Raw genomic sequence first — 22,242 nt, forward strand, 5'->3', positions numbered from 1 at the left:
ACTTGTTCAGAAAACAAGCCACGTATGTTGAATTGTGCCATGGAAACATGTTTGATGGCACTTAATCCAGTACTCTCCGCCAGGGGTGAATCAGTTAATGCTGCATTAGACAAATTATTTAAGTGTGCCAAATTGGAGGCTTCCAGCAACATGTTGGATCAAGACACGTAACCCTGAACAAATATCTGCATTCTTGAAACTAGTTCTGCTCTGTTTAGCTCCAGACCAAGAACGTGGAATGATCACTAGTAATATGTGCTTCCGCAGATGCGTTTTATAAATATAAAAGCCTAAAGTAAAGGGAAGTAAAAGGCAGTTGTTCAGTAATACACTGTTGGTAGGGGTGAACGTATTGCTTAAAACATACCTTTTCCTTGTCTGCTTTGTCAATTAGACCAATAGAAGTATCCAGAATTACTTTGATTGTGCGGGTATAGCCACCAAACGCAGCATAGTGCAGAGCTGTCCAGCCCCGGTGGTCACTAAACAAGAGGAGCAAAGTATGGTTGATGGTAAATGTGGTCAGGCGGCTATTCTTTTACAAAGCACAAATGCATCAATATCAGCCACTGGTATCAGGGAAGGACTGGCAAGAAATATTTCCCACTACCTATTCCTAAGTGCCACCTTGTGGGATGCCGCGTAGCCAGCTTCAGTGAGTGCTACTTGGTGTTGAACCCTAGGCTTGTACATGGCCCCCAGTGGACCACTGCAGAAAATCCACCAGAACATAAAGTAAAATATGGTATGAAGATTGTGGTGGGCAAGACCAGCTGTCATCCTTACAGGTGCTGTCACTTTCTATACTAGCTATACAATCCTGACTGTCTGGTCTCCCAGCACACCACAACATATGCAGAGGTAGCAAAAGTAACCTTCCATTGCATTTTCTGGTAGTGAATTTTAATAGTTAAATCTAGCCCATGTTTTGGGGGGGTTTCTGTGGTTGACCCTGCCTGCTAATGCCTTGTTAAGATGCACACTTTTAGATTCTAAAGTTTGGAAACTTGGTCCAAAATGTATACTTGATTTGAAATAATCCAGAAAATAAACACAAAAGCTTGGAGAAAGCTTTGATATCAAATGCAGCATGGAAAAGCAACATAACTATTGCCTAATGTCCATTTTTTACCTTAAAAGAAGGGCTCCCTTTTTCAGCAGAAGAAAAACAATTTTTTCGTGTCCACTTTCTGCAGCCAAATGAAGAGGTGTCATGCCTTTCTCATCTCCGTCATTGAGAAGTCGCGTATCAGACACAAACCTTAGAAGTCTCTGGCAGGTGTTAATACGGCCATAACTTCAAAGACACATAGAAAGGGTGTTACGCCATTCAAGAACTGTATTTGTTTTAGTTAATAGTGTTTCTAATATAAAATAATTTTTTAATTCAATACAATTGGATGTCCCAAATGAACATTCATTGTAATTCAAATCGTATGGACCCCAGAAACTAAGAGCCCAGTGTTACATATTTTTCTGGCATTTCAAATGTTATGGACCACCACCAACACGGCCTTTGGTAACCAGTATCACTATTAAATCCAACTGCAAGATTGGGTCACGTAAATGCTCTCCTTAAACATATTTTAGTGAATAACCCCAAAATTGTCAGAAGAGAGAAATAAAATATATGGGCAGGGGGCAATAAAAGAAAAATAATAGAGTAGCATTGGTGGGGTACTAAAACCATCATCAAAATACAATATGCTAAACCTGCTATGTCAAGGTAACATGGAATAGGTGTGTTGTAGGAACACTTAAACATTTTGGGTTACATTCAAGTATGAATTGTTAGTTTTGCGCCCCCAATCAAATGTAAACCCTTACCATGCAGCAAAGTGCAACGCTGATCTTTTATTTTTGCTTTTTGAATAAAGAGAAACATTGAGACCAAGCAGATTATTGATGGAGTTTGGAACGCCTTGACGGCAAGCGTAGTGGAGTGGGGTGCAGCCTTCAGAGTCTTCATCACTTACTAGTGCCTTTATGTTCTCCATCTGATTAGGATAAATAGAAATAAAAGCAAATGTTATATAAAATGTACAATAAATGATAGCCAGTAAGGTTTAAATTAATTTAAACATATATGACGTACCTGGAGACATTCATTATTAATGTTTTTCAGGCCTCCTGGCTGTAGTACTGCCAAATGCAGGAAGTTCCTTCCATAGTTATCGGTAAGCTTTACATTTGCACCTAAAATAAAATATTACATGCAATATTAAGCCAGAACACTGTAAACGGTAATATGTAATGATTGCATTTTAAAGTCGAAATAGCAAGGCAAAACATTTTCCTTTGAGCGTTAAATACAGCATTCTATACAGTAATGATATTTCATTTTGCTCGAATAAACTCCCTTTATCGGCAGACTTGGACACTGCTATTGTTGTCAGTCATGATATTTTGGGAAACTTTCCCTGCTTAGAGACCACGCTGAGCTGATTCTTTATGGCAATGCTGATGAAGTCTGTTCCTGCATAGATCTTCATGGGTCAGAGGGTCCCACTGGGAAATTAAAACTTCAAAAGACATTCAATTGTTTACCACAAGGCAGTAAGAAGCCTGTGTGTTTGTCTGGTAGACCAAGATACGTTTTTAATACAATACTAGTCAAAAACATTGATTGGAATACCCTTTTAGGTTCTCCCGTTGTAATAATGTATATTGTTGCATCTGTTCATGCTTAAGGATCCATGATATAACATGAAGCAGTTGAGTTGCTATGAGGCTGCCTCCATTACAGAACTATAGGAAAAAAATGAATTAAAAGAGATAGAAGGCAAAACGCATTTCTCAATTGCTATACCAAGTCATTGATAACATTGGGGGAATCCAAAGATCTGCATGGCATGAATCACGAATATGTAGTCGTACTATAATAAAGCTCAGTCTAAACCTTTTGACTGTAAATTTCTTACCATCACCTCCTCCTTGGATCTCACACAGCAGATTAACTCCCCTGCTCATAATGATGGTCATACCCTGGACCTTATTTTCTCTAGCATGTGCTTGACTGCCACTTCCTATCCTGCTCTCACATTGCCTCCTACTCCTCCTCAAAGAAACCTTGGCTAACCAGAGACCTTAGCTTTTTCAGTCATAAGAAAATATCAACCAATTTACTCCCGTTCCTCTCTCCCATCTCAAACATGTCATGTCCTAACCTTGCTGCCTACAACTGCACCCTCACCTCTGCTCTTGACACCCCATCTACTACTTACTCCTCTCAACCCTCACGTGTCCAACCCTGGCACACAACAGTAACCCTTCACTTATGATGCTATTCCTGGACTGGTAAATGTAGCTGGAGGAAGTCGCGTTCTGTGACTGACTTCCTGCATTACAGATTCATGCTATTCTGCTACTATTCTGCTGTCACAACCTACTTCACCTCCCTTATCTCCTCTTTGTCTCGTAACCCTAAACGTCTCTTCACTACCTTCAATTCCGTTCTTTGCCCTATCACAACTACCCCTTCCACTAACCTTCAATAATAAAATGTAAACTCTCAGATATGAAATATCAGCACTGTGCCTCTACTGCACGTCCCCTCCCTTTGACTCCTTACTCTTGTATTCACTAAACTCTTCTCTACATTACCCAATTCTCTCCTGTCACAGAAAATGATATTCATGCTCTTCTTCATTCCTCTTGGCCAACCACGTCCCTTTTATCCAATCCCTTCTATCTCTACCCAGTCTCTCTCATCTGCCTTGGTCCCTACACTAGCTCCTATCTTCAACCTTTCCCTTTCTTCAGGATCTGTCGCATCTTCCTTCAAGCATGCTACCATAACTCCTATCTTGAAAAAGCCTTCTCTGAACCCGACTGATCTGTCCAACTACCATCTAATCTCTCTAATTCCTCTCGTCTCCAAGTTTCTTATAAGAATTGTCTAAGTTTCTCGAATCCAACTCTTTACTCGATCCTGGAGTTAAACACCCTTCCTCCCAGGGCCCTCCTCACCTGTTGTTTCTATATGTAATCTTGTTATGTTATATACTAATTGTTATCTCCTGTCTACGGTTTGTACAGCGCTGCGGAATCCGATGGGGTTATATAAAACAATAAATGTTTAAATATCTTTAAGACTGACCTCAATAACAGGTCCACTTTTAATACTGTACTCTTTCATTTGTCTGATTAGCTATCAGCAGTGGGAAATCGATGCTTGTTTTCCAAAGACAGAAAACAATTTCATTGATAGCTGTGTTTGCGTTAGAGAGTTAATAAGACTGGAATAAATTTAAAACGTTTACATGATGTTTATTTTTCTAATTTAAATATGCATTCCTGTCAGGACCCTACCGGTCGTCGGCGGGGGCTCTGTGTCCGTCGGGTCCCAACCCATCGGCGACGGAGGTCCTCACCCGGCGGAGTCCCCGCCGAGCAGCTACATCCTCGGCCGCACGGCACGGCATCTCCGTGCCGCGGGCCGCGTCCCCGGTCTCCGTTGCGGCGGCAGCCGCACGCGACAGACGCCAGGACTAACAGTATGGCGGGGGGGCGGGTCCTGCGGTCCCAGACCGCTGCTGGCAGTCAGGGGGGGCGTGTCCTGCGGTCCCAGACCGCTACTGACAGCCAGGGGAGGCGTGTCCTGCGGTCTAACCGCAGAGGGGAGGGATTAGGGACTAATTGACAGCCACAGAGAGAGGAGGGGTTAGAGGAGGAGTAACAATTAGGCGGGCTATTTAAACCTGCAACCCTGTACCTTCAGTACTTGGTTGTTCAAGTTCCCTACCGGATTCCTATACCCTGTTGCTGTTTCTGCTCTATTTGGATTATACGGACTTTTGACCCTCGGCTGGATTTCTGGACTTTGTTTTTAGATTACCCTTGTTGTACTGCGAACCTTCTGATTTGATTACATGGACTTTTGACCCTTGGCTATATTCTGGACTTTGTGTGTTGGATTACCCTTTACTTCACTCCCTTGCACCCGGTGTCTCTCTGCGCTGCGCTCCGATCCCAACTCAGCCTTGACAATTCATTAAGCTTTTAAGAGAGCTGCATTGGAACACCTCCTATTGGTCGGACGTTTTACGCCACTACTTGGAACAGCAAATTAGTGGTAGAAAAGCTCTCCCACTGAAATCAAAGGGAGCAGTTTCTGCGCATACTCATAGAGGGTCTCTGCTACATACCTTCCCAATGCTTGCAGAGCCAGTGCTGGGGCAAAAGTATATCACAGGGCATGAGGTATGCTCAGCTGAACACGTCTCCCACGCGGCAAATAGCAGGGGGCAGGGAAGGGGCAAACGCATATGGGGACACCAGGAAAATCTAAATGGACAATTCAGCTATTACATGAATTAAAGTGCTGGAGTGTCCTTATCATTTGATAATATATCCCTGAGAGCTCTATAAAGGACAAAGAGGTATTAAAAGGGGTGGCAGATTAGATATACTGTATAATGAATGAGTCATGAATAGAGTGGTAAATGGAAAAAATATATAAAAGATAAATCAAGAGATTAAGTATAGCTTTTAAAAAACAATGAAATCAAAGTTCGACTTTCGTGATGAAGAACATTTGGCTTTACCTTTGGAAAGCAGCAGATTGACAATATTCCAAGCAGAACATGAAGTGGCTAATAGAAGAGGTGTACGCATCTCATCATCTTCAGCGTCAATATTTGCTCCCTGTAAATAAAACAAGTATATTATGTGCAAAAAATAGATAAAGCACGTGGAGCCAGCCATTAGTCTTCCGTATCTAAAAGGAAAGATGTACGATTTCTAATGGACTATTTAGTTTTGTAAAGCACTGAAGCTACTGTGCACTTTGGAAGTCAAATATTTAGCAGTTTACCGAGCAATAGGGTCACTTAAACTAGCGGCATAAAGGAAGTAGGAATCTACTAGCCTGAAACAGAGACAGGAGCACAAATATTGAACTGGCCATGTTAAAAATCTCTGTACCGCAGTGTAAAGAAAAGAGCAAGGATAGCTGTCCACAGCTTTCTGGCTAGTGGGCATTATATTCCTGCCCCAACAATGGAGCAGATGAGATACAATCTGCTGAAACATTAGGAATGACTTAGAAGGACCAATTCTAATGTGATCAATGAAACTGTCAAGTCAGCGTGAAGAATAACTTTGTTGGTATGGCATACTCCCCAACATTTTAGGCGTACAAATCTGGGTACCTTTGCTGGGGGGGGTGTGGGTAGAGGTGAGGAGGGCCAAGAATAGAGGCAAGAGGGGCCAAGGCACCAAAAGAGGTCTATGCTCTTGCAGCTATTGAACAACTCCATGGGGTGTTCAGAGGAGATCAGAGGGTCTCCCCAACTGGTCCATGAACCCTACGGCCCGCAAAAGTGGTCAGCAGTATGTTTCATGTTCATTGACTGCTCCACAAAAGGCACTTTTCACTGGATATTAAGCAAAATAGATGAAATATGTACACTACAGCATTGCTTTGGTTAGGGTACCAAGCTAGGGAACGGAATGAAGTCATATTATAATATATAAATGTAAAGACACATGTTACAGCTTAATGGGTTTACAAAAGAAAAACATTCACACCCTTGAGCCAGACCTTAATTCTATAATAATTAACAGCCTAGTGCATATGAAGCTGGATCGGTCACATAGTATGTTCAACTATTAAAGGTGCAGTAGCCAAAATAAACATATGGTAATTAAGGAACACAGATCCCGTGAGTGTACCATTAATAAATATTTGTGTATACCAAGATAAAGATTTTTAATGATTAGTTACTGAAACAAATGGCATTAGGTTACAGATAAATCGCAGAACATTGTGTGACCTTCACAAAAATATATCGAACAATTTCTCCTTCTTCTAGCTACTCGGAGATGTGCCCCAAGTAGGATTGAAAGATAAATATATAGATAGTAATAATAGTAATAAAGATACACATGTTTAATTTCTAGGCATTTCTTGAAAAAAGAAATGCAGAACCAATATGGTTACATGATGCACTTACTGATTTTTTCCTGCCATAATTTAATAAAAACAAGGCGGTTAAGGCCAGATTGGGTGGATAATAAAACTAAAGTACATATCGTAAAACTAAATTAGAAAAATTGTTCTGAAACCAAGGGCTCTATTCGGTATGGGGGAAAAAAATCAGGCATCCGGATCATACCGTAGAATCGAGTTGTCTCGTCAGATAACATTTTGACAAATGCATTATACAATAACAATGTGCAAGCTTTTAATTGTAAAACGCGACTTTGTTGGGTGGGCGTGGGTAGGGGTGAGGAGGGCCAGGACCAGAGGCAAAAAAGGAGCAGAGCCTGGGGGAACCCACCACCCACTTTACCCATGAAGGAGCAGTAAAGGAGGTCTGTGCTTTTTGCTCCTACAAGGTAAACACTTGGTATCATAATTTAAAATGATATTTACCATTGATATCAGATACTGTGCCAGTTCAACATGATCAAACAAAGCAGATCTGTGAAGATATGAAAATGAACAAACCATTACTGAGCAAGAAAACATTTTTTCCTTCCTCTTATATTAACAGGAGTGTCAATGTAGCTGAAAGTAAATATTAACAATCCATATATAGCATTGTAATAATAAAATTAATTAGAATGTAATCTAGTGGTAGAGGATAATACAGTGAGAGAATTTAAACACACAAGGGATAAACATAAAGCCTTTCTCACTATAGGATCTGACCAGATAGGGGGTTTAAAACCCCTTACATCAGGAAAAATAGGCAGGCTAGATGGGCTGAATGGTTCTTATCGGCTGTCAAATTCTATGTTTCTATGTAATCTATGAAGTGATCTTCTAATCTGTCATTGTTAGTCTATAAAGAGGCACAAATATCGTACTACAGACTTTCCACATGTCCTAAGAAATAATGACATTTATTTATTGAGTGCCAGCAGATTCCATAGCGTATTACAATAGGGAGGCATTGCAAATTAACAATAACATTAAAATCGACAATAAGGTTAATATATTTTAAGACATGCTTGTATAGAAGGAGAAGAGAGACTTGCGCTTGTGATTTTACAATCTATTCAGGATTAATAGATCGTGTTAGAATTTATAGGAGCAGGGGAGGGCTGGCATCTTCTTAGCCAAATGTACACACACTTGCACAAAATCATGCTAACACACATACATGTGCTTACACATAATCACACTAACATACACTTACTTATACTCACTAACACACACTAACAGACTCATACTAACACACACACACAAACGTTTACACATACATATTCATACTCACATACACATTGATGCTTACACACCTACATGAACTTACATGTTCATGTTAACACACATACTTTTACATACATTCTCATTCTAACATACACTCATACATACTCCCTCCCTTACCCTCTCACTAACTCCTTCCCTCTTGTAGCCCCCCCACCTCACTGGCAGCTTTCTCCTGGCTAACCGCACACTGTGCCAGCAGCCTTGCTTTCACCGCGGGGTCAGGTAACCTTGCATTATGTGATCCCACTGCATTCCTGCCTCCCCATGCAGGTCCTAAATTGTTCCCAAAGGGCCAGTCTGACCTGCACACGCCCCTGGGCCGGCCCTCCCCTGTATGGTACACCGGTAAAAAGCCAACCTGCCTTCCAACTTCATTTAAAATTTTTGTATCACGGATGAATCATATGTGTCGGGTAATCATTAATGATGTCATTATTTAAATAAGAAAAACAGAACAAGCAGTGGATGGGGTAGAACCTTCCCCAATATCACCTTCATACAGACACAAAATGCTGTATGCTGCTTGTGCGTGCATTTATTCTGAGACGTTATACGCTTGGGTATTTTATCTTGGGGAAGGTTAATATGTCATCACCTTGCAAGGAGAACCACCTGACAGTACTGGGATACACCTAAAGAGCAAATAGGAGATAAGATGGTGACGGGATACGGTAACTACACGTGGGAGAGAATGAAAAGCATGAGAATCTACTACCGAAGTTTAAAAAACATCTATGTTTTAACAAAAGGAATACGCAAAACTTAACAAAACTAAAGAACAAGACTGGAGAACAAATGTTCTGAAGTCTTTACACATTATGTAAATTGTTTATATTAAATCATTTTCAGGTGCATTTTCTATATCCATATCTCTAACGCATAGTTCACCTTGGTGTTATGAGAGACGTTGCATAAGTTTCACGTCTTGCTATTTACTAAATCGTGGGATTGTGAGGACTAGATTTGTGTGTGGTCTCATTTGTAAGTAAATAAGCAAATAAACAGCACAATGCCATATCTAAATCAAATTTTGAATTAAAATTATTAATTACTGGTGAAATCAAATAACAGCTCTCCACTAATTCACTATTTTTAACAATAAGCAGATTCAAGATAATCACAGGGCATCTGGTAAGATCGGTTTGGAAAATAGGACTTGCAATCTTAATAACATTTATCATGATGGAGTCTGGATATATTAATAATTAGTGTATGGCACTGAGGAGGAAATATGGTGCAAAAGAACATTTCCCATCTTACTTATGAAGCGGAGTCTCATTGTTTCCATCTGGCAGATCAACAATTTTTTTATCTCCTGTATAGGATGAAATCATGAATTTGACAATCTGAGTTGCTCCTTGCGTCGCAGCGAAATGAAGTGCGGTGGCATTGTCATTCTGCAAAAATGTAAAAAACCAAATTATTATACAATACTTTCCCTAATTTTTAACCAATTTGATATTTATGTTTTTGTTTACTATTATTTTGTTTATTATTAGTTTTATATATATATATATATATATATATATATATATATATACATATACATACACACATACATATATGTTGCCCTCCACTAATATTGGCACCTATGGTAAATAAGAGCAAAGGAGGCTGTGAAAAATTGTCTATTGTTTAACCTTTTGATCTTTTTTTTTCTTCAAAAAATACACAAATGATCCATTTCAGGTTTAATAGCAACTACCTGTTTAAGATCAACTTTAGCACCGTATGAAATCAATGCTTTCACGATTTCTAATCCTCCATTTTGAACAGCAATGTGGAGAGGGCTCCTTTTTTCGTTATCTGTGTAGTTCACATGCTCCTCGATGCAGTATCCCATCTTTTCGCCTGAAATAAGTAAATATATACGAAGTTACTATAACATTGTACAGCTGAAGTAATAGTAGTAGAGGTTTTTCTGCCAGGAAAGCGTTTATGTTAATCCTGAACATAGCTACCTGTCTTCAAAACAATGTCCAAGCATTTTAAAGACCCCGAGAATGCAGCCATGTGGACCGGATAGAATCCCAGCTTATTTCTCTTACACAGCTTTGCCCCATGACTTATCTATAGAACAAAAGAAGACATGAAACAGAAGATATTGAGGAATTAAGGAAACAAAGCCTCAATCACAATTTATCAACCTAATCCTCTTGTTTTATCTCCATTTATTATGTCCCCTCAGCCTCATCTGTTCTGTGATTGCATTATTCATTTAATGGATAAAATGGGTTTATTTACTAAAGCAGGGGTCTGCAGGAGAGCTGCAGTTTCAACTCAATTTCACTATCTATGATGAAGGGCCATCCTCAGCGAGTTTCTCCTTGGTTGGTCGTATGATGTTAAGTCAGGTTTTTGGGTTTTTTTGTCCCTGACCTTTTAAGTCCTTCTTTCAGGAGAAATCTTTCAGGCATGGCCCTTCATGCAGCACAGTGAAACACCTGCTTTAATGTATAAACACATTTTATTGAAGAACAAAATGAGCACTGTTGCACCAAAATATTTGAGTTAATAAAAAGTTATTCTGGGTGCAGCACTTTCATGTATTAACTTTACCTCCTCTAATTCTATATAACTAATTCCCTTAGATTTCTTCATCATTCCTTCACATTATAGGTAACCGGCCATATATAAACTTACTAGTAACAGCAAAGCTTCATGGTTCTCTTTGTAGCATGCTAGCATTATTGGTGTATTCCCAAGATCCCCTTCAAGATCAATATTTGTAGCAGGATGAAGAATCAATACCTAGACAAGAACATAACTCAATCATTACACATGGACATATTTCTAAACCAACTTTGAGATTACTGAGTAACAAATATATCAGTATAAGGGAGCGCGTATTTAGACATGATCAAAAATGTATAATCAGACTGCTTTGAAACAATCTTATTCAAATGATACATTTATTAACCATGGTGATTAGGCTCACGGCTCCTTTATTTTGTATACTTGAAACAAGTGTGTATGCTAAATGACTTTTCCCCGTGAAGACGTTTGCTCTATTGTCATATATTTAAGTTAAGTCATTCACAATAAGATAGTACAATGTCAAATTGTTGACCATGTCACACTGTTTATGTATATGACCGGGGATCCTGGCTCATTCACTAATTTACAATAATCAGGAAGAAGGCTTTAATTTAATATTGTAATCTGGTCTTTAAAAAATGTAATTGTGCGATTTGAGATGCTTAGATCATGGTCAACTAGCTAGTTGCTAAGCACTTTACAGTATTTCCCTGCATTGTTCTATAACGTTTCCGCTACTCAGATATATTTAAACTTAAAATACAATATAACAGCTACTTTTCTATGTCATTTGTAGAAAAAAAAGTATTAAGTGATTATGCAAGAAGAAAAATATCAGAACTGTAGACTAAAACTCGATGGTCAAACGATTTATATTTAATCAAGGAACAAGGACTGCGGTTAATGGGTGGAATAATATTCCAAGTTCAACTAAGAGGTTGCTGAAATACATAAGGCTATCGTGACCATAATACAAGACTAATGTCCAGAAAAGTGGACAGAATGAATAGGCTAATATGTCCAAATTCAACCAGCAATCTAAAAACTTAACAGGATGCCTATGTTGTTAATATACTTTACTATAAATATACTGTCGTATTTCGCCATGTGCTCTAATAGATTTATACAAAATGTAGTTAGACACAGTTTCTGTATGGCTTCAATGTGATCCAGCATCACATAAAAACATGATGCATGCAGTTTGTCACTGCCGACAGTAAATACCATGGAAAAGATCATGTATTACTTTATGCAGAAATGATTTTGTGGTTACCTCAACAATGGCGTTATAATGTAACTGGATAGCCAAGTGCAGTGGTGATAGTTTGTAGAAGTTGCACATGTTTGGGTCAGCTCCTCTGGACAGGAGTATTTTAGCACTGTCAATTTTGTTTTTCTGTACGGCCCAATGGAGTGGCGTGTTTCCGGTACAATCTACGGCATTGATCACTAAAAGGAATGCAGAAAAAAAATGACAACAGATCTCTGAACAAACCTTTTACGATAACCAACATGCAACACTTTTTGGTGGGTATACACAAGTCTGATGCTTACGGATTGTTATTCCAGAGGCATTCTTTTAAGGAGGTTGTAAAAGCAGAGTTAGGACTTGCATTCAAGCTAACGCAACTGTATATTGTCATGGAAATGCAAATATAGTGGTACGAATACCACAATATGGATTAAGTCATAAATAAAAAAAGCAAAAGAGCAGGCATCTTGACTTCACAAAAAGCCAGCGCTGCCATAAAGACCAACTAGGTACCTGAGAGTGATGAGATTTTTTCCTACATTAGCAAAAAAAAATGGGTTAGCAGGGGAGCAACAGTAATGTAGTTTACTATAACCCTATAATGTAGTAATGTAGTCACTATAACCCTAGATAAAGGTCTGAATCATTTTAATAAACAGTAAACGCAACTTTTTCTGAAATCTATTTACAAATTGTATAAATAATTATTGCTTAGAAATGTACAGTCGTGTGAAAGAGAAAGTACACACTTTTTGAATTCTATGGTTTATATACCAAGACGTAATAACAATCATCTGTTCCTTAGCAGGTCTACAACCTCAGATGAACAACAACACATCACATAATATATCGTGCATTATTTATTCAACAAAAATAAAGCCAAAATGGAAAAGCGATGTGTGAAAAAACTAAGTACACCTTATGATTTAATAGATTGTAGAACCACCTTTAGCAGCAATAACTCAAATTAATCATTTCCTGTATGACTTTAATCAGTCTTTTACATCGTTGTGGAGGAATTCTGGCCCACTCTTCTTTACAACGTTGCAGGTTTGCAGTCATTTGTTTATGTACAGTTCTCTTAAGGACCTGCCACAGCATTTCCATGGGGTTGAGGTATGGACCCTGACTGGGCCATTGCAACACTTTGATTCTCTCCTTTATTAGACATTGTGTTATAGATTAGCTGGTGTGTGTGGGATCATTCCCAAATCACAACTCCACTGCAGTGCTTGACAGTTGGTATGGAGTGTTTGTGCTGATATGCTGTGTTTGATTTTCACCAAACGTGGCGCTGTGCATTATTACCAAACTCAGGCCAGGTCAGTCTGAGATGTAACGCTTGGGTTTTTTGCAATTTCCCTGAGCATTGCACGGCCTGACCTTGGGGTGAATTTGCTGGGACATCTACTCCTGGGAAGATTGGCAACTGTCTTGAATGCTTTCCACCTGAATGATGGGACTTTAAATTGTTTGGAAATGGCCTTATAACCCTTCCCAGATTGGTTGGCAGCAACAATTGCTTCTCTAAGATCATTGCTGATGTCTTTCCTCCTTGCATGGTGTTAACACACACCTGAATGCTCCAGGCCAGCAAATTACAAAAACATCAGCTTTTATAGAGATGGTCACACTTACTGATGATCAATTAATCAAGGGGATTTGATTAGCAGCACCTGTCTGCTACTTAGCATCTTAATTCCTATGGAAGCAGTCAGAGTGTACTTAGTTTTTCATTTTCCATTTTAGTGTTATGTTTGTTCACAGACAGTTACAATCTTTTAATGTTTTCTGCTTTGTTCATTTTGGATATTTGTTTTGAAAGACCAATTGACTTCTTTATGGTGATACTGCATTGATATCCAAGAACAGGACCTACATCACCTGTTTCACTTTACAAAGAGTGCATATACGAGCATCCAGATCCAGCACTCTTGGCTACAGACAATAGCTGCGTTAATAAACAAGCAAGGTTTTCAATGAAATAAATGTCAGGGAAGCAAATCAGATTTCCTTATTGATTGCATGGCGCCTATAAAGTAGTTCACTGCAGTAAGAAAACTATTGCATTTTATACATGCACTACATTTGCATCTATACATCTGACCGCACATAGGCTTGGGCATTGGAAATTTCTAGCTCCCTTTTAATCTTCAAATGTTTTATTTGATGCACTTTTATAGCAGATATACATTTTCAATGTCAAAGGCAAATAACAAAATACAACAATAAAATTGGTCGCTCTGTGTGTATTATTATTTAGCTTTTGAATGTATTACCGTCATCAGTAGATTCATTGATAATCATCAACATCAGTTCTAAGTAACCGTGCTTCGCAGCATGGTGGAGTGGCGTGGCATCAGAGTCATCTCTGACAGTCAGACTTGCAGGAGTTTTCAGTATAAAGCTCCGAACACTGCAAACATTGCCTTCTGCAATAAACTAGATCAAAACAAATAAAATTTTATGTGCACCAGTAACAACCCAGTGACTTTATGTCCACGTGTCACTAACAGACCTGATTATAATGATGGGACAAAACAAAATAGTTGTCCAGGGTGACTTGGTTTTGCGGGGACCCAACCTGCCATACAGCAGAATAAACCAGAGGATGGCAGCAGCACATTTGAATCAAAGAGAAATACATCTGGAGCCTATTCAACTCTTTAAACTTTAGCCCTATTTTAGACCACAATATTTGTGTCCCATAATCTAGATTTTGGGATGGCATGCAGTTTGTCAGATAAGAGCAAGAGAATCCCCACTCTAATATCAATGCAGAGAGTCCTGTAAATACTCTTTGCTCTAAAACTAAATAAAAGGCAACGAAGTGTAATGTACAAAATTATTACTTTACAAAATGTCTTGCAAACGCCTATAATAGCTAGTCGGAGTGTTGTGGAACTAAAGATGCCACAACGCTCTTCTAAGTTGAGGCACACTTATATTCTTTGATAATGCGTACTTAGCAACCTCAGTCTGGTTGCTCAGTCAAACTTCCTTTTGGATGTTGCAGAGTTTGGCTGCAACCAATTTGTGGGCCCTTGGTAGGATTGCCATGTCAGCCATTTTTTTCCCAAGACTATATTTACATCTATATTTTACATGTTGCTGATCACCACCTTTAATGCTGCCCTGCATTATGTGGATGTATAAACTCCCATAAAGGAATACATTACTTACTCAAGTCTCAACATTGTTTATAACGTGGGGAAGCACTTTATAGGTTGTGGTAAACAACAAGCAGGGCCGGCCCAAGGCAAAATGCCGCCTGGGGCGAATTTTAAAATGCCGCCGCCCCCCCTTATCTACCCTTCCTCTCCCTCCGTCCCTGCCGCCCCCCCCCCATTATCTACCCTTCCTCTCCCTCCCTCCCTATTATCTACCCTTACCCCCCCCCCTTGTACTTACCTTTCAGCAGTCCTGCGGCGAGTCTCCCTGTTCGGTCTCGGTGCCGGCTTGTAATGCTGAGCGCCGGAAATGAGGTAATCGAACAGGGAGACTCGCTGCAGAGGAGAGAGAAAGGGGCGCCGAGCGGCTACTGACAGCTTGGTAAGCGAAAACCACTCGGCGCCCCTTTCTCTCTCTTTCGCTTTAAAAAAAAAAAAAGGCACTTTGCCGCCCCTTCAAAAGTGCCACCTGGAGCAGTTGCCCCACTCGGCTCCATTGTCGGGCAGGCCCTGACAACAAGTAACATTTAGATGTGTCTTAGGGGCCACCTTACATCTCATTGAGGTAGTAGGTTAATTTGTGATCTCTCACTTTCAGACTATATGTATGTAGATTGATCACATGTGTTTAGACCAGTTGCAAGGAATAGGAGAACACACTTTCCAAGTCGTTCTCTCCCCCCATAATGGGACAACCCCTAACAGCATAGTAAGGTAGACAAGGTATAAAAAAAGCATTTATTACATTTTTAAACCATGGGTGGACAGGTAGGATTCTAATACAGCTCTACAGCACACATCCCAAGTGCCCTTGGTAATACATGAAATGCGCTATTTTATGACAGTGCAGTTAATAGACTTATTTTGTGTTTCTGCATGCTTTTTGAGCTTGGGTGAGCAGGAGGTTTTTTTAACTAGGGATATAAATGCAGCAGCAATGATTTTTATACAACCCTGCATTTATTATTTGTAATATGTGGTTATACTATCATAATTATGTTGTCCTGAAGGGCTGGCAATGATTCATAGACTACTTGGTGGGTTTCACTCACTTTGTTTTACATCTCACAGAATAACCAGTCCAATTATCTTGATTTCTTATTATTGCGCAGTTGAAGGTCTCTTGTGCATTATCAATGTTCCAGCTGTTTCCTCTCACCATACACTTATTTAAAACTATCTCAGAATCTTAAGATTGTAAGCTTGCTTGCGAGTCGGGCTCTCTCCACCTAATGTATCGCTCTGTCTTGGTCTGCCAATTCTCATCTTGTCATACCCCTTGAATATATGTATTGTATGAAGCGCTGCGTAAATTGTTGGCGCTATATAAATAAAAGATAATAATAATAATAAGCTCTTGTTTTCGGCTCCTGCTACTTTGCGTGTAATGCAGTGTGTTATGATTACCCTCTTTTCTTGCAGCTACTCAGTGAACGAACAGGCCACCACTTGTCTTTATAACAGTCTGTGTGTTTTTTCTTAGTTCTCTATCCCCTTTATGCACATCTACACATTTCCTAGCCCTGTGGCCCACCTCAGCCTCAGGGCCACTGCATGGGGGGGGGTATGGGAGGTTAATCACTAGGCAAAAACATCTGTTTTGCTTAAAGCCCTGAAAACCAGACATTGTCTGCAATCTGACTCATGAAAGCTCAGCTCCTTGGTGCCAATAACGTTAAAAACTGGCTGACTTAAACCCCAAAACAAGAAAAACTGTACAAAACGACATGTGACACGTGACAAAGCTTCACACATTGTACAGCAATAGGCAGCCCATGCCCTATTCTGCCAGGTACAATAGTTGAAGACCATACTTTGCTGAGCCACTTGGCTAAAAATGTGGATGGAAAATGTCTACAAGTTAACTGTACATTTGTATAAACGATCTTACTGTGTCTCACTAAACCAGGGCTTGACAAATCTCTGGAGCCAGGAAGCCATGGGTCCTAAAAAACATTACAGGTGACCCCATGACAGTATTAGATAGAACTCCAGAGATATTCCTCACATGACTCCTAAATTATATATGATATATTTTAACCACATTTTGCTGTCTACTCGAGGAACTGGTATATGAATCTTGGTAATTTATACTTTGATTTTTAACCAACTCCTTTGTTAGCAATAACAATGGGACCTTTATCTGGCAATGTATTGGCATATAAATCATATTTCCACATAACATCTACTATGCCAGGGGCGTCCAACATGCGGCCCGTGTGACCTCGAGGTGCGGCCCACGTGAGATCGGCAGCCAGGATCACAAGCCCTGCTGCTCACTTGTGGGAGGGTCTATTCTCTGCTCCAGTCCTGCCTCCTCTGTGGGGAGAACGAGGGAGGCCGCGCCCCCTGCTGAAGTCTGTGAGCGACATCGAGAGCTGTAGTGCAGGTAAGGGGGTGGGGGAGGTTGTTTGAATGAGTATGCCTGTGAGGGAATGAATGTGTGAATGAATGAGTATATGATTGAATGAGTGTGTAAGTGCTGGAACCTAGGCATGATGGGACTGTGATTGCTGTTAGCAATCACACTCCTATCATGCTAAGTCAGCCAGTACATGCTGAAACCTGGCTAGCTGCCCCCCTTGTGTATTGATGCAGCCAGCAGTATGGGGTCGGCACTTACAGCCACCCTGTACCAGCATGTACTGGCTGACTTGCCATGATAGGAGTGTGATTGCTAACAGCAATCTGCTAACAGCAATCACAGTCCCATCATGCCTAGGTTCCAGCATTTACTGGTTGCCTGGGTATGAAAAGAGTGTGTTTGCTGTTAGCAATCACACTCCTATCATGCCAAGTTATTGTTGATTTTTTTTTGTCCAATTGTGGTGTGTTACTTTTAATAAAAGTGTGGTTACACACTAAAATTGGACAAAAATTACTGGTACAATGCCCAGCCAACCAGTACATACTGGAATCTGGGTATGCCTGAGATTGCTGTTAACAAGCATAATATATAATTTTTTTGTACAATTTTGGTGTGCAACTTACTTTTATTAAAAGTATATGGGGGGGCTCATTTTCAGTTTTGGCTAAGTGAACCCTGAATTTTTGGTTTTGGTCCAGAATTTTCATTTTGGTGTATCCCTAAAATAAATAGAACTATTTCATTTTAACTTATCCAGAATCCTGAATTTGTAGTCACAAAACTTTCTACGCCCAGAAATCAGTGAGAGGAAAAGTAAAGGTTTTGTGTCATTTACTTTATTTTAATCTGCATATCTTATTAAAGGCCATATTTTCACGCAGTGAAAAATGAGTGCGGCCCGCGCACGTATACAATTCTGATGAAGGGGCCCACTGCAGAAAAAACTTGGACACCCCTGTACTATGCCTTTCCGAGCCAAAGTCTCGTTACATCTCATCTCTGATCTCTAAACAACGCAGGGCCATGTTTACACTTTATCCTCAAGTAAACTTTGGGTCACTGATGCATCCTGTCTACCTTCTAATCCAACACAACTGAAAAAGGTGAATCAGAATATCAGCTACTTTTTCTCTTTTGTTGTAGGGATATCCACAGAAGCAGAATTATTCCTGTGATCAGCAGGTCAGAGACGCTCCAAGGTCACAGGCCCTCTACTTCTAAACACTAGTCTTGGTAGCAGGGGCAGCCAACAAGTACCTGGTGTAGGATTTAGAAATGTCCTTGTTTTGAAGGGAAAGCTAATTTTGTCCATTAAAATAACATAAAATGGATTAGAAATACACCGCAGACTTTGTTAATGTTATAACTGAGTATTGTAGGTGGAAACGGATGGTTTTTAATGGAATCTCTTCATATCCGTACAGAGGCCCTTTATCACTCCCATCACTCCTGTGTTCTAATGACACGTTGTGTTCGCTAATCCAAGTTTAACTTGAACTATTTTGCAATTATGTTACAGCAAGAAATTGTAAGCTTGCAAGCCGGGCTCTCTCCACCTAATGTATCGGTTTGTCTTAGTCTGCCAATTCTCGTCTTGTCAGACCCCTTGAATATATTTATTGTATTAAGAACTGTGTAAATTGTTGGCGCTATATAAATAAAAGATAATAATAATAATAATAATAATAATAATAATAATGAACATAACATTTCAACAGTAGTTTGTATATATATATATATATATATATACTGTGTATAGATTATTAACAAACGTAGCAAGGCAGGATTTGTAATTGGAGTGAATGTGTTTAGTTAGGAATATTAAAATATATAAAGATAAAACACATTTCGACCTTGTGGGGAATTAATGTCCAAATAAACCATAACGATTTGCAAAATATGAACTGGCCAAAGGAGGGGTATGAAAAGACATGAACTTTTTACATCACCACAGTGCCCAAAGCCCTTTTAGCAGCACAAAGTAAACGGGTCACAACATGCTCCTTAAAGGCACTAGTAGCCCACCTGGCCAACATGTCCCATGCGTGGGGAGGGTCACTGCACCTGGCTGCTGGCACATGTGGCTCACCCCTGCTCATACCTTGAATATGAGCTGCGGCTGCACCTCCTGCAGGCTGGTGTCGGACTGCAGGATCACCCCATCGTATTCACTGTCACCCTTATCCCCCGAAGGGTTAAACATCCTCCGGATGGATTTCCTCATGTCTTCTCCTTGCAGTCGGACCCACGGTGTCTGTCGGCCGGCAGCAGCTGTAAGACACGCAGAGCAGAGGCAGTTAGACTTTCGCTTGTGACCCTTGGATAAGCGGTCAGCCCGGACAGCGGCACATTAATAACATCCATGTGCGGGGGATGATGGCCACTTTCCCCGGGGGGCTGTCCGGTGGCGCCTCCGCCTTCCACATGCTTTCTGCTAAGTGCTAGAAACTCACAGGACTCGCTAGCGATTTTTTTCAAACGTAGGAAATGGGGTGAACTAACGGGGTGGGGTGGAGCCACTTGCCCCAAAAGCGAAAGACTCTCGTGATATTCCACGCCTAGATGCCAATGAGTGAGAAAAAAAAACCTTCAGCGTGGGCTGCTTCTCCAGCGAGTACAGACAGGTCACGAGTGGCTGTGGCTCCTCAGCAGATCTGCGTGGATTACTGTTACCTCGGCTTAAGTTTTCTTCCTCTTTAAAGTGATATCTAGTGATTTTGGTGACTTTCAGATGTAATTCTTGAGAGAATCCAGGATTTAACGGGATTTAATGCAACTTTGGGGTTTTCTAGACTGACCAATGAAGTTGCAAGGGGCTTCCTTAAATATTTATATGTGTGTGTGAAATTAATGAATCAATGAAAATGTCTCATTTCACTTTCATGACATTTTACAGAAAAGTTATTTAAATAACAATAGAATCTTGTTCTGGAAACAAGGGGTGTGTGGTTACCCAGGGGTGTAGCATAGGCTCCTGGAGTGCAGAAGACCCACGGAGGATTCTTGGTGCCCCAGTGGATCCTTTGAAGATGACACTGAGGACATCTGCTGCTAAAGAGTTTTCTAATTATTTATTATCAGGCACATGAAAAAAGGTTTATCATCCCTGGTTTATTTAATGTGAAAAATGGCCATCTAAGGTCGTACATATTGAAATATAAATCCACAATCCGTTACCATATATACCTTACATTTGGAGACGAGCTACAGGGGTATCTGGTTACATTTTCATATATAGCGCCAACAGATTCCGTAGCGCTGTGGGTTTTTTAGAAGCACTTGTTGGGATAAAGCGATAACCGGTTCAGCACTAAAATATTTGCAACAAGATACATTTTATTTATATCAAGAAGTGTACGTTGTAACATTTTTAATACATTTTATGTTAACTATGTATGGCACAATTTGTATTACGTTTATGTTAGTTGCTTGAAGATAAACTCTTGAAGTAAACTCTAGTTTCCCAAGATTTGGGCACTCTTTCTAATGAAGGTCTGCCAAGCATACCCAATTTAGTAACATACACACAACTTCAAGCTGTATCCTTCATTATATATTGGAGAATCACAAGTCTTAAAATCAGACTTAAAGTAATCGATAAAGTTCATTTCTCGGAGATATAACTTTGTGGAAGTGGCAGTTAGCCATAGGTGCACATTAAGGTCATAATATAGGGCAAAAATTAAAAAAAGAGGAAAAAAAGACTTAAAATCTCCATTTATTAAAAAAAATATATTAAAATAAAATAAAGAAAGTGGTGGGAAATTGAATTGCCCCTGTTATGGGCTATAATCAGACCAAGGGGGAAAAGAACTCCATCAGAATCACAGGGTAGCAGAATATGGGGCAATCAGATGGTGCATTCTAATGTTTGTGATCAAAGACATATCTGTGAGCCTAATCCTGGAGTAGAAGGTCCAAGCCTATTTTGATGAGGGAACAGACGCCTGTGCATTCTCACAAATCTCCACCACTAGCTTCCTTGCGGTGCTCTCCTGACTTCACAGTGGAGACTCTCCAAAGAGCCTTTCCCATTAGGAAAACTTGGGTGGCTGAGGGTGCTGCTCTAGGTCAGGCCAAGGACAGCATATTATTGTAATACATCAATGGGAACAGTTTCCAAAAGTCAACATTCAGGACATTGTTGCAATATTGTTCTGAGTATTGCGCAATTAAGAAGGTCAACTAAGTTGGTAGGAGACTGCTGAATGACACAATGTGGACACAGTATAAACATGTCTTGAAAGACAAATGGTAATACAGAATGACTAACTTGGGGTTTTATTCATCAAGCTGTTGGAATATAACCCCATCGCTCTCTGTCACGTTGTCATTCAGGTGTTTATTATGTAACGTCTTACTTGTAAAGCTGAGTAATAAGAAATAATAATAGTAAGTATTTTATAAATTTTCACACTGTATTGCGTTACATATATGTCATGTCCTAACCTTGCTGCCTACAACTGCACCCTCAACTCTGCTCTTGACACCCCATCTACTACTTACTCCTCTCAACCCTCACGTGTCCAACCCTGGCACACAACAGTAACCCTTCACTTATGATGCTATTCCCAGACTGGTAAATGTAGCTGGAGGAAGTCGCGTTCTGTGACTGACTTCCTGCATTACAGATTCATGCTATTCTGCTACTATTCTGCTGTCACAACCTACTTCACCTCCCTTATCTCCTCTTTGT

General features: G+C 40.0%; 1 protein-coding gene across 1 annotated transcript in view; it reads right to left on the minus strand.

Annotated features, from left to right (window-relative positions):
• The window catches only part of LOC149305472 (transient receptor potential cation channel subfamily A member 1-like), a 32,889-nt gene extending 13,119 nt beyond the window's left edge, over positions 1 to 19,770 (minus strand). Inside the window, exons 1-13 of the mRNA XM_089477166.1 lie at positions 19,648 to 19,770; positions 14,288 to 14,450; positions 12,030 to 12,205; positions 10,862 to 10,969; positions 10,180 to 10,288; positions 9,924 to 10,069; positions 9,479 to 9,615; positions 7,379 to 7,427; positions 5,547 to 5,646; positions 2,096 to 2,196; positions 1,828 to 1,997; positions 1,133 to 1,297; positions 368 to 482 (exon numbers count right to left, since the gene is read on the minus strand). Of these exons, the coding sequence (XP_089333292.1) occupies positions 368 to 482; positions 1,133 to 1,297; positions 1,828 to 1,997; positions 2,096 to 2,196; positions 5,547 to 5,646; positions 7,379 to 7,427; positions 9,479 to 9,615; positions 9,924 to 10,069; positions 10,180 to 10,288; positions 10,862 to 10,969; positions 12,030 to 12,205; positions 14,288 to 14,450; positions 19,648 to 19,770 (1,662 nt within the window). The remainder of the gene's footprint in view (positions 1 to 367; positions 483 to 1,132; positions 1,298 to 1,827; positions 1,998 to 2,095; positions 2,197 to 5,546; positions 5,647 to 7,378; positions 7,428 to 9,478; positions 9,616 to 9,923; positions 10,070 to 10,179; positions 10,289 to 10,861; positions 10,970 to 12,029; positions 12,206 to 14,287; positions 14,451 to 19,647) is intronic.
• Positions 19,771 to 22,242: the final 2,472 nt, after the last annotated feature.

Source organism: Sceloporus occidentalis, unplaced genomic scaffold (genome assembly GCF_023333645.1).
Source record: "Sceloporus occidentalis isolate IW3139 unplaced genomic scaffold, rSceOcc1.0.p SCAF_11, whole genome shotgun sequence".
NCBI classification, from domain to species: domain Eukaryota; kingdom Metazoa; phylum Chordata; class Lepidosauria; order Squamata; family Phrynosomatidae; genus Sceloporus; species Sceloporus occidentalis.